This window comes from Oryctolagus cuniculus, chromosome 12, assembly GCF_051225735.1.
Source record: "Oryctolagus cuniculus isolate XC-2025 breed Fujian yellow rabbit chromosome 12, ASM5122573v1, whole genome shotgun sequence".
Taxonomy (NCBI): domain Eukaryota; kingdom Metazoa; phylum Chordata; class Mammalia; order Lagomorpha; family Leporidae; genus Oryctolagus; species Oryctolagus cuniculus.
In genome coordinates this window covers 39776551-39793846 of record NC_142878.1, presented here as the reverse complement: position 1 = coordinate 39793846, position 17296 = coordinate 39776551, and the positions used below count along the sequence as shown (strand labels likewise).

The 17296-nt window shown below is 41.1% G+C and overlaps 1 protein-coding gene across 2 annotated transcripts in view; it reads left to right on the top strand.

Moving 5' to 3' along the window:
* Window positions 1-14373, top strand: part of BRMS1L (BRMS1 like transcriptional repressor) — a 35535-nt gene extending 21162 nt beyond the window's left edge. The window contains exons 5-10 of one of the 2 annotated variants that reach the window (XM_002718145.6): window positions 2079-2175; window positions 3495-3578; window positions 5509-5573; window positions 6482-6521; window positions 9354-9480; window positions 12834-14373. In XM_002718145.6, coding sequence (XP_002718191.1) covers window positions 2079-2175; window positions 3495-3578; window positions 5509-5573; window positions 6482-6521; window positions 9354-9480; window positions 12834-12951 — 531 coding nt within the window. In that variant the 3' untranslated portion in view covers window positions 12952-14373. Of the gene's footprint in view, window positions 1-2078; window positions 2176-3494; window positions 3579-5508; window positions 5574-6481; window positions 6522-9332; window positions 9481-12833 lie in introns of both variants that reach the window. The other variant, XM_017348265.4, reaches the window with a different exon arrangement.
* The last annotated feature ends 2923 nt before the right edge of the window (window positions 14374-17296 follow it).

The following is a 17296-nucleotide window of genomic DNA, read 5'->3' as shown; positions in this document are numbered from 1 at the left end:
CCCCACAGGCACCCAGGGAGGGGGTTTGGGTGCCCCTTTCTGTCCCAGGTCCACTCTAGCTGCTCTGTTACAGCTTTCATTCCTCTTTGGGGAGCTCTTTGAAGGGTCTTGAGGGTTGGGGAGAAGGGAGAGAGTGTTCTGAAAAAAAGGGGAGGGAAATAAGAATGAGAACAGATCCAAGGTGCACCTGTGTACTTTGAAGTATGCTTTTTTTTTTTAACTTTTATTTAATGAATATAAATTTCCAAAGTACAACTTATGGATTACAATGGCTTCCCCCCCATACCGTCCCTCCCACCCACAACCCTCCCCTTTCCCACTCCCTCTCCCCTTCCATTCACATCAAGATTCATTTTCAATTATCTTAATATACAGAAGATCAGCTTAGTATACATTAAGTAAGGATTTCAACAGTTTGCTCCCACACAGAAACATAAAGTGAAAAATAATAGATGATTTTTTTAAATGATGATGAAATCAGATCAGACCTATTGTCATGTTTAATCCCAGTGAGAGTCAAGTTGGGAATTGATAATTTCTTTTTTTTTTTTTTTTTGAAGTATGCTTTTAATGTATGTAGAGAGACCTTCAGAGCTCCAAACATTTTACAGCGTTGGGGCTTTTGTTTATTTTCTTAATTATGAAGAATGATTAGTGGATTTATTGTAGAATTTATGCTTGACCTAGGGCAAATTTTTGGTGGAAAAGATAGAAAATCTACCAGCTAGACTTTTATATTCTTAGTAGCAGAAGCTTTATCACCCTCAGGTCTACATTGAACTGGCCCGGCATCTTGTCTGTGGAGGGGCCTGGGCTCCCTGTCTCTGGTACGTGTGTGATACTTCCCAGTTCTTCAGTGCAGTGTAGATGGGACGGCAGTGTTTTAGAAGCCTTTACCAAAAGCAGGGGAACAAGTGCAGGGAAGTCAGCATAGAGAGCCTTCCAGTGAGGTTATTTTTCATAGGACCGTGAGTTTTAAATTTCTTCAGCTGTGCTTTCTCTTCAGCTCTTGGCTTGGGCAAAGTGACAAAAGCTGGCTTCGCACAGCCAGTCAGGAGCGAGCCTACAAGTACATGTAGACCCTAAGGTTTTTTTTTTTTTTTTTTTTTTTGACAGGCAGCGTGGACAGTGAGAGAGCGAGACAGAGAGAAACCCTAAGTATTTCAAATCCAAAAGAGTGGACTTCATGATTGACACTGGGAATGCTGCCCGTGTGGGCGTGGCCAGTGTCTTCCATGAGAACTATCCGATGCTATCCCAGTAGCTCCCGCAGAGCGGTGTATCTGCCTGTTTCCCAATGGCCTAATATCCCTACTAGACATAAGCAGGTGGTGGTGGTTTGGGAATCTGGCTTAGGCTTTCTGTGTGATGAATCTGTACACTTTGTGGCTTAAGGTACACTTTGTGGCTTTTAAAATAAGGGCTGCAGTGTTACATAATTGAAAACAGCGGTGTAGACCTGAGTTCCAATGTGATCCATTGATAAAACTGTTTTAGTGAGTCAATGTGTCCATAGTTTTGTAGGGAGATTTGGATATACCTAGTTTGTAATTTTATAATTTTGACTATAATTGAATTATTTTAAATGATTATAAAATTTATACTTGAGTCTTTCTGTGATATATTGGGCTATCTTTATATGATACTGAGGTATTATTAGTGAGGCATAAAGGCTCAATTATCATTTCGGTGAGAAAATATAAAATAATATACGTTACAGGAGATGTTCTTCATTATAGGCCTCATATAGGTGAGGCCTGCTTATATTTAAAGTGGCCATGGGGCCATTCTGTAAGCTTGTATAAAGTATGTACTGTTACCTCATTATCATAAATCAATTTAGATGTTCTTAAGTGGAATGTAATTGCATGTAGTTAAATCTGTGTTTTGATTCTATATCTTCTAGCTTTATTTCTTTTATGTATTTGGTGGTTGTTCTTTAAGATTTTCAAGTTGACCTAGAAAAGCAGACAGAAGCAGGATGTGTCAAAGTGCTTCGAGAGTAAGCTAATTCGTCCTCGTGCTTTGGCCCGGTTTTCCCTTTCTGCTCAGTCTGAGCTGCGTGGTTTGGTTTGCAGAGCGAGAAGCTTCTGCTGTATGATACGGTGCAGAGTGAGCTCGAGGAGAAGATCCGGAGGCTTGAAGAGGACAGGCACAGCATCGACATCACCTCAGGTAAGGCGTGCCGCCGGCGTGCGCACGGAGGGCCTTTGGCCTGCCCCGCAGCTTGAGTGCCCCCTATCGGACGTGCTCGGGACCGGAAGTGTTCGGATTTCACGTTGTGGACCATTTCCATGTAATTATGAGCTAGCTTGAGGTGTCTAAACACAAAACCGCGCATGTTTCACACACCCCTTATACACTTAGTCTGATTGTAATTTCATGCAGTATTTCTCACCAGTCACATGAGGTGAGTGTGGAATTTTCTACTTGCATTGTCATGGTAGCACTCAAAAAAAGTTTTGGGTTTGGGGGCATTTTGGATTTTGGATTTTCGGATTAGGGATGCTCAACCTGCAGTCCTCCATGATATCTGAGTCTTATCTTGGTCTTCCACTGTTAATGCTGGTAAAGGAATTGTCCGAATAGTAGGGAAAAAGGAGAGGCTGCTGAAGAATTTGATGTGATTGTGATTGTTAGTTACCTTGACCTGAGCTCACACTTCAGAATGACATAAGACACGGAACTCATGACGGGGGACAAAACAGAAGTGTGGCAGGGATCTCTCTCTGAGCACAGCATGAGAAGACAGCTGTAGAAGATTGTTCCGCTCAGCCCTGGGAGGCTCATGTGGAAGAAGGAATGCAAACCTTTTCACTGTGGTGGCATCAGACAAACTAGGCACATGGAGAAAAGTTACAGGGATGCAGATTTTTGTCTCAGAAGAAGGAAAACTTAATACATAAATTAGGCCACTGCAGTGTGAAATTTGCTTTTTCTAGGGATATTGTGGACAAGTTTTCTTTGTTAGGGAGAAGGTTGACTAGGTTACCTGCAGTTCTTGCATACTTTTCATTTTATCTGTTATAAATTTTATTCCTCTGCTGTTGAGTGGCCATGGTGAGTCACATAAGCTGAGCTCTAATGCCGGTGTTCCCTTGCCGGTTCACTGGGTGACTGTGGACAGCTGCTGAACTTTGCTAAGCTGGTGTCCTTGTCAGCAAGAAGAAGTAGTAAGAATATCTGCCTTCAAGGTAAAGTTGAGGATTAGGTGAGACGATGCATGTGATATATATTTTACGAAGCACCTGACATGTGCTCATCAATTATCCGTAAGTGCTAGACCGAGTTTTGCTTTAAAAAAGGCAGAGGAAAATTTGTAAGTACTGAATGTAGCTGCTCCTGGAGCGGTACACAGTCCCATGTGTATACACATGGCTGCCAGTGGAGTTGTGTACAGTGTATACTTGAATAGGTGGCCACTGTGAGATGACTGTCATTTTCCCTCCTTTGGTCAGCAGAAATCTAATCTTTAATTTTTACTTCCTTGCCAGAGCTGTGGAATGATGAGCTTCAGTCGAGAAAGAAGAGGAAGGATCCTTTCAGTCCCGACAAGAAGAAGCCCGTGGTGGTTTCAGATATCCTTCTCTGGGTTTTCGGGGGTTTTCTTCCTCCTTGCTGTACATTTCTACAGTGTGCATATTTTGGGAAATTTTATTAGTACACAGTGATTTTGTTTTTAATGAGTAAACCCTTTTTTTATGTAAGATTTATTTAGTTATTTGAAAGAGTTACACAAAGAGAGGTGAGGCAGAGAGAGAGGTCATCCATCCACTGGTTCACTCCCAAAATGGCAGCAATGACTGGAGCTGTACCAGTCTGAAGCCAGGAGCCAGGAGCCAGGAGCTTCCTCCAGGTCTCCCATGCGGGTGCAGGGGCCCAAGGACTTGGGCCATCTTCCACTGCTTTCCCAGGCCATAGCAGAGAGCTGGATTGGAAGTGGAGCAGCCAGAACTTGAACCAGCACCCACATGGGATCTGGCACTGCAGGCGGTGGCTTTACACACTGTGCCACAGCACCAGGCCCACCTTTTTTTTTTTTTTTTTTTTTTTTAAGAAAAAAAAGTGGAAGATGACTTATAAAATGGATTGAAGGCAGAAGATATAGTTTACATTCAGAATGGTGGGGGAGGAGAAGAAATTTATTCATGATCTCAAGTTTGAAAATTCGTAGGCTTCCTAGCCTAGTAGTTAAGATGCCTGTTGCATATGCTGGAGTGCCTGGGTTTGATATCCAGCTCTGCTGCCGACTCCAGCTTCCTGCCAGTGGGAACCCTGAGAGGCAGCAGGGGATGGCTCAAGTGGCTGGATTCCTGCCACCCACGTGGGATTTCTGGATTGAGTCTCTGGCCCAGGCCTGGTTGTCACAGATGTTTGGGGGAAGAGAACCAGCAGATGGGAGCTCTCTCTTTTTATCTCTCAAAGAAAGAAAGAAAGAGTATCTATATCTATATATAGCATGTAGTATACTGCATGATGGTTTAATTCTCATTTGTACTTTTTTTTATTTGAAAGGCAGAGTTTACAAAGAGAGAGGCAGAGACAGAGATCTCCCCATCTGCTGGTTCACTCCCCAAATGGCCACAACAGCCAAAGCTGGGCCAGTCTGAAGCCAGGAGCCAGGAGCTTCTTCTCCCCCATGTGGGTGGTAGGGGCCCAAACACTTGGGACCTCTTCTGCTGTTTTCCCCAGACACATTAGCAGGGAGCTGGATTGGAAGTGGAGCAGCTGGGACTTGTAGTCGTGTCCACATGGGATGCTGGCACTACAGGTGGTACCTTAACCCACTGTGCCACAGTGCCAGCCCCCTGATTGTCTTTAAATTAAACTACTATCTGCATCCTTATGGAACCCTCCCTTTGCCTCTGTATCTTAAAAACCTCTGTCTTTTTAAAAAAAAAAAAAACAAAAAAACATTTATTTATTTTTATTTGACAGGCAGAGTTAGACAGTGAGAGAGAGAGAGAGAGAGAGACAGAGAGAAAGGTCTTCCTTTTTCTGTTGGTTCACCCCCCAAATGGCTGCCACGGCCAGCGTGCTGTGCCGATCTGAAGCCAGGAGCCAGGTGCTTCCTCATGGTCTCCCATGCTGGTGCAGGGGCCCAGGCACCTGGGCCAACCTCCACTGCCTTCCTGGGCCACAGCAGAGAGCTGGACTGGAAGAGGAGCAACTGGGACTAGAACCTGGCGCCCATATGGGATGCCAGTGCCGCAGGCGGAGGATTAACCAAGTGAGCCACGGCGCCAGCCCCAAAAACCTCTGTCTTTTCCCCTCAACCTTAAGTTATCAATGTTCTCATAGAATTGAGGGAATATGATTGTGGCATCAGAAGCACTAGACTATGTATGTCAGTACTTATTTGGATATGAAAAATAATTGGGAGTCAGAATTCAGAATACCAAAGGATTATATTCCTGAACCGTTTTTCAATTCTCTGAAAAATTGAATGTTGGAAATATAATTCAAAGTGTTATATCTTTACTGCTGAATTGACCTTGACTTTTCAACGTCCATATATAGTTTATATGCTACAAGATCTTGATATTCTTGAAGACTGGACAACAATCAGGAAGGTATGATTAAAGAAGAGTGAAGCACAAGTGCATTTTTATAGTCTGCTTTTTAGGAGTATAGATTTTTCACTAATACATCAAAGCATGATAATTGTTAAATATTCTTTGCTTTTGCAACATTTTCTCTAAGATAATTGGTAGTATTACAGATAGCAGCAATCTGTAGTGATACTTCAAGAATTAGGGACATGTCAGCAGTTTTTATAATAATTTATACAAGAATTACAGAAAAACATTTTTTTATTTTGCTCCCAAATAATATCACCATTTTGTGCCTAATCCTTAGCCTGGTCCTGGCTCATGGAAGACACTCAATGTTTGTTGAATGAACAAAAGTAAACATTTATTTATTTATTTTAAAGATATATTTATTTATTTGAAAGGCAGAGTTACTGAGAGAGAGAGAGAGAGAGAAAGAGAGAGAGAGAGAGAGTCTTCCATACGCTGGTTCATTCCCCAGATGGCTACAATGGCTGGGCTGGGCCAGACTAAAGCCAGAAGCCAGGAGCTTCATTTAGTCTCCCACATGGGTGCAGGGACCATCTTCTGCTGCTGAAAGTGGAGCAGCTGGGACTTGAATTGGAGCCCAAATGGGATGCCGGCATCACAGATGGTGACTTCACTTACTACACCACAGCACTGGCCTCACATTTTTCCATTTGTTATAAACTTCTTAGTTGAGAGAGGATTATTTCGAGTATTGATAACACCTCCAGGAGAAGTTGTTATTCTGTGTATTTCATATGATCTTAGACTTTAAAAATGTATTGAAGCAGCTAGTACTTACATTTTACTGCATTTAATACTGAGCTAGCTAGTCGTTTTTTATATCTTAAATGGTTACCAAAATATATTTTTGGTCTGAACTCAGTTTCTTGTTTCTTCTCTCCTGCTCTTTCTTTTTTAAGGCGATGGCTACACTGGGTCCACACAGAGTGAAAACAGAACGTAAGTCTGGTTGAGAGATGCTGTCTATGCAGAGTCCTAGAATCAGGGTTGTTCTGGGTACTAAAGAGTGATTCCCTGTCCTCAACAAACACCCAGCCTGATATGACCAGGAATTCTTCTGGAGTCTTTTGTATAAACACTTCAAAATTTCTGGATATAGTGTATTTCTTCTTCTTTCTTTCTTTCATTTTTTTAAAGATTTATTTATTTATTTGAAAAGCAGAGTTACAGAAAGGCAGAGGCAGAGAGAGAGAGAGAGAGAGAGAGTGAGAGAGGTGTCTTCCGTTTGCTGGTTCACTCCCCAGATGGCCCCAATGGCTGGAGCTGCACTGATCCAAAGGCAGGAGCCAGGAGCTCTGGGTCTCCCACATGGTTGCAGGAGCCCAAGGACTTGGGCCATCTTCTACTGCTTTCGCAGGCCGCAGCAGAGAGCTGGACTGGAAGAGGAGCAGTTGGGACTCGAACTGGCACCATATGAGATGCTGGCAGCGCGGGCCCCGTGTATTTTTTCTTTCAGTGTTCAGCTACATCACTATGAACAGTACTAAGGGGCCGGCGCTGTGGTGTAGTAGGTATAGCCGCCATCTTCAGTGCCGGTATCCCATATGGGCGACAGTTCGAGTTCTGGCTGCTCCACTTCCTATCCAGTTCTGTGCTATGGCCTGGGAAAGCAGTGGAAGATGGCCCAAGCACTTTGGCCCCAGCACCCATGTGGGAGACCCGGAAGAAGCTCCTGGCTCCGGAATGGTGCAGCTCCGGCTGTTGCAGTCATCCGGGGAATGAAGATTCTCTCTCTCTGTTTCTCTCTGTCTGTGTCTCTCTTTCTGCCTCTGCCTCTCTGTAATTCTGACTTTCAAATAAATAAATAAATCTTTTAAAAAAAACAGTAAGAATCCAGAAATTCAACATTCTGTATTTAGTGTGTTTTATGGGTCCGGTAATTCTCTATGGGTGGTGTTTCAAATTCCTGGGTTGGCTTCTGGCAGTCTGTGAACTTTCAGAAATTCTACACAGTTTGTTCTGTGTGTGCCTTTTCTGGGAAGAGATTAGAATCTCCACAGTGGAGTCCGTAAAAGAATTTACCCATTACCAAGGTGTATCGTATTCCGATAGACCTTAGTAAAAGTCACACCAAATTACACTTGAGTTTTTTCTAATTCTGAAAGACTGTCACAAAACATAGCAAAATGCACAAACCATGCACACACATAGAAACACAAAAGCAATGTCTACGAAGGAAAGAAATATCCAGTTAAGTTAGCAACATGTTTAGAAATGATGGTGGGAGAGGAAAAAGTGAGGACAGATAGAAAGTAGTTTTGTTTAACAGTAAACTTACCAACTTCTTTTTCCACAGACAGCATTTGCCTTCTGTTTGAGATCTAGCCGCACACATATTAGAAACTTAGTGAAAGACTGCTTAGGGTTTCTACTTTGAAATTCTAGCATGGCTTAAGACATTTTGAATCTAAACCTGTTTGTTTGCCAGGGAATCTCCAGAAATTCATTTAATAATCCTCTCAAAGAAGAAGTTCTACCTGTATTCTGATGTGGTTGAGTTGACCAATAAAATTCAAGCTAAGAGCCAGAATGCTAATTTCATTAAACGAAAAAAGCAGCTTTTCCAGCTACCTCTCTATGATAGAAAACATTTCTTTCAAGTACCAAATTAATTTCTTCAGCAGTACAATAAATCCTAATTTGATGGTAGATAATATCTACCACCAAAGATGATATAGTAACAATATGATAAAATTAAGGCAGTAGTACATGGAGTAATTCAAATATAAACTAAAATGACATTGTTAATGAATATGGCAATCAATATAATTATATATTTATATTTTACTTTAAAAGCATCAGATCACAGCCAAACAGGTTAACCACAATATAAAATTTTACCACCAACTATTTTTGCTGTTTTCGCAATGAAACATATTCATTCTTACTGCCTCACTTCTAACTGCGACCTGTAAATTTGTTTAGACAACAATGACTTCAGTACCTTTCCTCCCAAACTTTTTTGGGTAACAAAAATTAAATGATGTATTGAAGATTCTATTAAAGATACTGAGCCTTTTGACTATGGCCTGGGTATTGAAGACTTGTGGGAATTTTTCTCAGTAACTCTCACATCTCCCCATGACCTCTCTGTTCAAAGAGATACCATACTTTTTTAGGAAACAGGAAGTAGTGTGCTGACTAGCTGAGCAGTGGCTTGAGTGGGTGGGGAGGACTTCTCAGAGGAGGGGACATTTGAGTGATACAGAGGTATCGGTGTCATGATATGCTTCTGACAATGTGTTTCCATAAAGGACTTTGTTGTTTCCCCCAGCACGGGTTTATCTGACTCATACAAAAACCATTTCTGGGATTTAAGTTAGGATTTCTACTTAGGGCACTTTCTTTTTGGAATTAAAGGTCTGGGAAACTGTTGGAATATACAATAAGCTCTGCATCCTTGGAAACATCAGGTGCCTGTAGAGGACAAGTAAGAAAAGTATGATTTTCAGTGAACTATGGCAATTGGTATTTAAATACAACTTAAAATTGGCCCTAGCAATTGGTAATGTGCCTATTTCCCCTTCTGGCAGTTGTCTAGTTAATCGGTGATTTATTTAGTAGTTATATTGGGAACAATGAATTCTATAAAATAATGTAAGAAATCAACTAGTTTTGTTTTTGTTAGATATTAGTTTCTTTATCTAAGACATACTTGGAGTGCTTCCTTCATATGTACGCATGGGTTGGTAGTGAATCCTAGTGTTCTGAGCCTTTTGTTCTTCTGACAGTGTCTCACTGATGTAACAGTTTTTGACCTGACCCCTTTAGCACCTGTGAAACTGGAAAAACATCTGCACAGTGCCAGATCTGAAGAAGGAAGACTGTATTACGACGGCGAGTGGTATATACGTGGACAGACCATCTGTATTGATAAAAAAGATGAGTGTCCTACAAGGTAAAAAAAAAAAAGCCTTTGCCACTTCATTGTTGCCCTGTGCTGTAGTTAGATCACTGTGCTCAGTAAATACTCATTGCCTCAACAGTGCATTAGTAATGTGCCATCAGTAGCCTGTGAGTCCCTTTTGCAGCTGGTGTATGATTTGATTACACATGTATGTACACAGTTATTAATGTTTATACACCAGACTTCATATAAAAATCATGAATAGAGTGAGAATGTTGGCAAAATGTGGCTACGTAAGTAGCCCTCTGGTTAATTCCTGGAGTAGATGAATTGTAATGATCCAGTATAATGACCTTTAAACCATACTGTCATGAATTTATGGTAGACTCTTTAACCCTTAGCTTTTTGTAGGTTCATTGTGATATTTTGATAAAAAGAATTTATATCAGTTAAGGTAAGAAAGAAATATAAAATTAATGAAAACCTTAAGAGTAGTAGTGATCAAAGAATAACTTGAAAGCTGAAAATTGTTTTTTTTAAAGTGTCAGTAATCTTTTCTGGCTTATAGAAAGTTTATATACTTATTTATTTCACTTTATAAATTATTTTCTGATGTGACCTTTTGAAAATATTAATGTTAATCACTGCTTTCATTCCTTTAGTAGCTTAGTATTTAATTCTGAATAATCTTCTAGAGTAAGAGAATATCTTTTTTTCAGTAAATAAAGCCTTTGAGTTTAGTCTGGAATATTCTTTTCTAAGTACAATGCTTTTTTTTTTTTTTTATTTTTTTATTTTTTTTTTTTTGGACAGGCAGAGTGGACAGTGAGAGAGAGAGACAGAGAGAAAGGTCTTCCTTTGCCGTTGGTTCACCCTCCAATGGCCGCCGCGGTCGGCGCGCTGCGGCCGGCGCACCGCGCTGATCCGATGGCAGGAGCCAGGAGCCAGGTGCTTTTCCTGGTCTCCCATGGGGTGCAGGGCCCAAGCACCTGGGCCATCCTCCACTGCACTCCCTGGCCACAGCAGAGGGCTGGCCTGGAAGAGGGGCAACCGGGACAGAATCCGGCGCCCCGACTGGGACTAGAACCCGGTGTGCCGGCGCCGCTAGGCGGAGGATTAGCCTAGTGAGCCGCGGCGCCGGCCAGTACAATGCTTTTAATTGAGTTATAATTGCATCTTTCAATTTAAGGATTCCAGGAACATTGTAGTAACTTTTCTCACAGACACTCACTGAGCTAACTACTAGATTAGATATGATACTCCTGGAGGCCTCTCTTTATTTTATTGTTTTTGAAATGTTTTACTACCAAGCATCAGAGTGGTTAAAAAAGAGATGACATAGCATCAAAGAAAATAAACACAAATCTATTTTTTTAAATTTCTATGTAAAGATTAGTAGTGTCCAGAAGAATCCCTTTGAAGTGCAGTCAGTGGTTTGACAGTGGATATCAGGGATTAGTGTTGGATTTCCTGTGGCCAAGGCTCATTAGAATTGAGGGTGTAAGGCAATATAAGTAAGGATTTTAGCCCCTGAATTCTCTTTTTTGCAGGGTGGGGTGAGGATGGAGTTGCAACAGTATAAGTTTGACATATTACGTGTTGCTTACCAGTGGCGACATGTTCTAAGAAATGTATCTCTAGGCATTCTCATTGTGTAAACATCACAGAATATACTTACATAAACCTACATGGTGTAAGCCAATCACTCCCCCCCCTTTAAGATTTATTTTATTTATTTGAAAGCAGAGTTACCCATAGAGAGAGAGGGGGAGAGACAGAGATCTTCCATCTGTTTGTTCACTCCCCAAATGGCTTCAACAGCCAGGAGCCAGGGGCTTCTTTTGAGTCTCCAGGGGCCCAAGCACTTGGGCCATCTTCTACTGCTTTTCCAGGCACATTAGCAGGGAGCCGTATTGAAAGTGGAGTTGCTGGGACTTGAGCCAGTGCCCATATGGGATGCCAGTGCTAGAGGTCGCAGCTTAATCTGCTACGCCACAGTGTCGGCCATGTGAGCCAAACCCTTGATGGGGCCTCTTTTTGTGGTCGAGACACATCAAACAGGATGATGAGGCGGTTATCAGCATAGTATGGCATTCTGTTTCACAAGTTTGTTTTTTATGGGTAAAAGTTCACTGAAAAATAATGATAAAAGGTATGGAATAGTAAAAGCAAGGAAATGGAATCAAACGATAAGCTTATTTTCATGCAAAAAAATTTTTTAAAGACTTATGTATTGGCTGGCACCGCAGCTCAATAGGCTAATCCTCTGCCTGCGGTGCCGGCACACTGGGTTCTAGTCCCAGTCGGGGTGCCGGATTCTGTCCCGGTTGCTCCTCTTCCAGTCCAGCTCTCTGCTGTGGCTGGGAGTGCAGTGGAGGATGGCCCAAGTGCTTGGGCCATGCACCCACATGGGAGACCAGGAGAAGCACCTGGCTCCTGGCTTTGGATCAGCGTGGTGCACTGGCTGCAGTGTGCTGACTGCGGCAGCCATTGGGGGGTGAACCAATGGAAAAAGGAAGAGCTTTCTCTCTATCTCTCTCTCTCTCACTGTCCACTCTGCCTGTCAAAAAAAAAAAAAAAAAATTGAGAGAGAGAATGATCCAACATGGGAAGTGGGATACACAGCAGACTCATAGAATGGCAGATGTCCTAAACAGCACTCTGGCCTCAGAATCAGCCCTTAAGGCATTCGGATCTGGCTGAAGAGCCCAGGAGAGTATTTGAGGCATGGAAAGCCATGACACTCTGGCCAAAAAAAAACCAAAAAACCAAAAAACAAAAAAACACACAAAAAAAACACCTAAATGAAAGATCTCTGCGAGTGAGATCCCAGTGGAAAGAATGGGCCATCAAAGAAGGAGGTACCTTTCTCTGAAGGGAGGAGAGAACTTCCACTTTGACTATGACCTTGTCTAAATAAGATCGGAGTTGGCAAACTCAAAAGGCTTCCATAGCCTTGGCAACTCATGACAAGAGCCTAGGGAGATTACTGACGCCATAAACAAGAGTGTCGATTTGCTAAGACAACAGGACTCACTGTGCACTTACTCCTCAAGTAGGATCTCTGTCCTTAATGTATTGTACAATGTGAATTAACGATATAACTAGTACTCAAACAGTATTTTTCACTTTGTGTTTCTATGTGGGTGCAAACTGTTGAAATCTTTACTTAATATATACTAAATTGATCTTTGTATATAAAGAGAATTGAAAATGAATCTTGATGTGAATGGAATGGGAGAGGGAGATGGGAGGGAAAGCCACTGTAATCCAAAAGCTGTACTTTGGAAATTTATATTTATTAAATAAGAGTTAAAAAATAATAAAATTAAAAATTAAAATAAAAAAATGAAGTGAGGTGGCATACTATAATTAATTCATTCGTTCTTTTTTTTCCTTTTTAGTGCCATAATTACAACAATTAACCATGATGAAGTTTGGTTTAAGAGGCCTGATGGAAGCAAATCTAAGCTTTACATTTCACAGCTACAGAAAGGAAAATATTCAATTAAACATTCGTAATCATGATTTAAGTGTTATCTAAACCTACCTTATTAGTGTTACAAAGTGTGATGTGCCATGAGAGTAAAAAAATGTATTCAATAACAATATTCTCGCTGAATCATGACAGAATGTGTATTTGTAGGTAATACTTTAAGTAGACCTCATATTGATGTTTTTACAAAAAACAATAATTAGTCATGATCATTGCATTTATTTGCCAATTAGGTCCAATGAACAATATATAGTAGGTATTTCTTTCTAGAATTTTTTCTTTCTTTTTTTTAAAGTTATGCAAATGTCTCATCTTTGTGAACTATGGTTACCTTTATCTGCAGTTAAATTTTTTCCATATCTTTGTTATTCTTTGTAAATAAGACTGATAAAATGATTCCTATAAATGGTTTGTACAAGTAGATTGGTGTTAAATCAGAATTGGATTGCAACATGTCTATGTGAGTATGTACATATGGTATCATCAGCTTATTTAGAGCTGACGGCCTTACCCTGCAATCTTGTTTACCCACGACTAAACTATCGGGTTGGAGACCTAAAAGGAGCACTTTTGTAGAATAGAAGCTTTCCTTTTCTTTCTTGACTGTTTAGTAGTGACCTATTTTTTACGAGTTATACTTCATGTTAGTAAAACGAGTGTCAAGTGCTAACACGCTTCTCCCTGTGTTTCTGTGTTTGTACCTGGTATTTCTGGCGCTGTATGTAAGTGGACAGTAACTGACAGTTGTGGTGCTTGCTGTACATGTCTGATTTTTTGGAAACAGATTTTTAGTAAGCATTTTCCAGAGGCGAAACTAGGTCTTTGTCCTAATTTTATTACTGTGGCGAAATAGACGGAGGTTGCTTCCTTGCATCTGTCCCCAAATTTGTGTTTTTATCTCTGGTGTTTCTAGACTGTAAGGCCATTTGGTGCAATTTAGAAAACGTCCTCCTTGCCCTTCGCCACGTTCAAACTTCACTTCAGAGCCTCAGGAACCGTACAGAGTGGAGACCCTCGTGTGGCAGCACAGGTGGCTGTAGAACGCTTTCAGAGTACAACCAAACCAAGTGTTCCTGGTGCTCTTGTGCACTTTAATTTCTGTTACCGTGAGACTTCAGAGGAAGAGGAAGAGGAAGCACGCTGCCTGGAACGCTCAGGGCAGGAGCGACCGCATGATTCCGTTTGTTCTCTTAGCATTTACCTCTGTAGACTTCCTCTGCAGATCACTGCTTCCCAGTTGCCAAACTTTATACCATTTGACTTTTGAAATTCAGTATCAGCCAAGTTTTGCTACTTTATTCTGTTTCTAATTGACCTTAGCAAATGTACATAATGTCATAATCCAATAGTATTTGACAGTACTTATGTATACAATGTTTGATAAGCATTTTTAATAAGATTTGTATTTTTAAATTTAGTATATAAATAAAAAGATGTGTTGGAGTGTCCTTGGAGTGTCTTGAATTGCTTATGTGTATTTGTTTATTTATTTTTTAAAGATTTCTTTTTATTTGTTTGAAAGGCAGAGAGACAGAGAGATCTCCGAGAGAGAGATCCCCTAATGTCTGAGGCTGGACCAGGCTAAAGCCAGGAGCCAAGAACTCCATCAGGGTCTCCGATAGGTGAGGCAGGGGCCCAAGCACTGGAAGCAGAAGAGCTGGGGTCGAACTGGCGCTCCAGTATGGGATGCTGGTGTTGCACACGGGGCTTAACCCACCGCACCACGATGCTGGGACCTCTGTTCTTCTTCACAACTGTGTGTTTCCAAGGAGGGTTTGAGCCAAGTGACATTAATAGACGTGGAGTACTGGAGTGCTGCGCCGATGTTTCTGCTTCTCTAAGCCATCATCCGGCCTCTGTTGTGGTATATGTAGGTGTGTGTGGAAGATGTTACATTGCCCTTATTTCCCAAATAAACAGGTATCTATGTTATGCTTTACTACAGACATACTGGATAATTTCTGAAGTTCAAAAGAGAAAATCTTGTTCTTAAAAACTGATTAATTATATTTACTTTCAAAAGTTTAGTATTAACATCACATCTTCCATCCTAATATTAAGGTTCCAAAAGCATATGCTCACTTAGATTAAAATGCTGTAAAATATATTTTGCTACTGGCAGTTTGCTATCTGACTTTGTCATAGGTTTAATTTAGGAGAATTGTGGGGCTTGCGCTGTGCTGTAGCGGGTAAGGCTGCTGCCTACAGTGCCGGCATCCCAAATGGGCACCGCTTCGAGTTCTGGCTGCTCCACTTCCAATCCAGCTCTCTGCTGTGGCCTGGGAAAGCAGTAGAAGATGGTCCAAGCCCTTGGGTGCCTGCACCCGTGTGGGAGACCCGGAAGAAGCTTCTGGCCCCTGGTTCAGATCGGCACAGTTCTGGCCATTGTGGCCAACTGGGGAGTGAACCAGTGGATGGAAGACCTCTTTCTCTCTTTCTCTCACTCCTTCTCTTTCTGTGTAACTCTTTCAAATAAGTATATAAATCTTTAAAAAAAATAAAAAAAATAATTTCGGAGAATTGTTAGAAACAGAAATGGTTTGTGGCAGCTGCTGTTTATGATCAATTCCCAAGTCTTTCTTGTCACAGTTCTCGGTTCTCTCTCTCTTTTTTTTTTAAAGCTTTTAAAAAAATCATCTTTTTTTTTAATTTTTATTTTTCTTTCTTTTTTATTTAGTAAATATAAATTTCCAAAGTACAGTTTATGGATTACATTGGCTTTCCCCACCCCATAATTTCCCTCCCACTTATACCCCTCCCATCTCCCGCTCCCTCTCCCATTCCATTCACATCAAGATTCATTTTCAATTATCTTTATATACAGAAGATCGATTCAGTATATGTTAGGTAAAGATTTCATCAGTTTGCACCCACACAGAAACACAAAGTGTAAAAATACTGTTTCAGTACTAGTTATAACATTACTTCACATTGGACAACACATTAAGGACAGATCCCACGTGAGAAGTAAGTACACAGTGACTCCTGTTGTTGACTTAACAATTTGACACTCTTGTTTATGGTGTCAGTAATCACCCAAGGCTCTTGTCATGAGTTGCCAAGGCTATGGAAGCCTTTTGGGTTTGCCGACTTCAATCTTATTCTGACAGGGTCATAGTCAAAGTGGAAGTTCTCTTCTCCCTTCAGAGAAAGGTACGTCCTTCTTTGATGGCCCCGTTCTTTCCACTGGGATCTCACTCACAGAGATCTTTCATTTAGGTCTTTTTTTTTTTTTTTTTTCTTTGCCAGAGTGTCTTGGCTTTCCATTGCCTCAAATACTCTCATGGGCTCTTCAGCCAGATCCGAATGCCTTAAGGGCTGATTCTGAGGCCAGAGTGCTGTTTAGGACCTCTGCATTCCTGTTGAAGTGAAATGGACACTATGAGAAACAGTGACTTGATCAGCTCTTGTCCTGACTGTTGATGTACAATGTAATACTTTATCCATTTTAGTATTTTTTTTGTTTTGTTCTAGTACTATTGGTTGAACTCTGTAATTAACACACAATTATTCTTAAGTGTTTAAATTTTAACTGAAGAGTGATCCCTGTTAAATATAAGAGTGGGAATAAGAGAGGGAGGAGATGTACAATTTGGGACATGCTCAATCAGACTTGCCTCAAATGGTGGAGTTAGAAACGTGCCAGGGGATTCCAATACAATCCCATCAAGGTGGCATGTACCAATGCCATCTCACTAGTCCAAGTGATCAACTTCAGTTCACAATTGATCACACTGATAGGTCTAAGAGTCAAAAGGATCACACAAACAAGACTAGTGTCTGCTAATACTAACTGATAGAATCAAAAAGGGAGAGAATGATCCATCATGGGAAGCGGGATACACAGCAGACTCATAGAATGGCAGATGTCCTAAAAAAAACCATCTTTAGTGTGTGTTTAATAATTTTTTGCCTCTCATCAGATAAATCAGCTAAGTAAATAGATACTTTACTGTCTCTGACCAATATTAGTACAAAACAAAAGCACACTGTGTGCCTCCTCTACTTGATTTGTCATGTTTAATTCACTGTTTATTGCCATTTCCCATTACAAAAAGTATCCCAGCCATCAATAATCCAATCAGTCAGCTAACAGTTTTAGCAAACATTAGGGACTTGCTCCTCATTTGGTCTCTCGCTGTTCATCTTGGGCACTGATACCTTTGCTGGCGGCCTGCTTCATGTAAAGTGGTGCTGACGTACGTATTGCTGCTCAGAAGTCCACTTCCAGAACCATGCACAGCTCACACTGGGAATGTTTCAAAGGAGCAGTTACCGGGCTTTTTCATCTAACCCATGAAGTCCAGTACAGTAAAACTGAAATGCACTGTTACAAGGAAAATAGGTGTAGGATGAATGAATACATTAGTT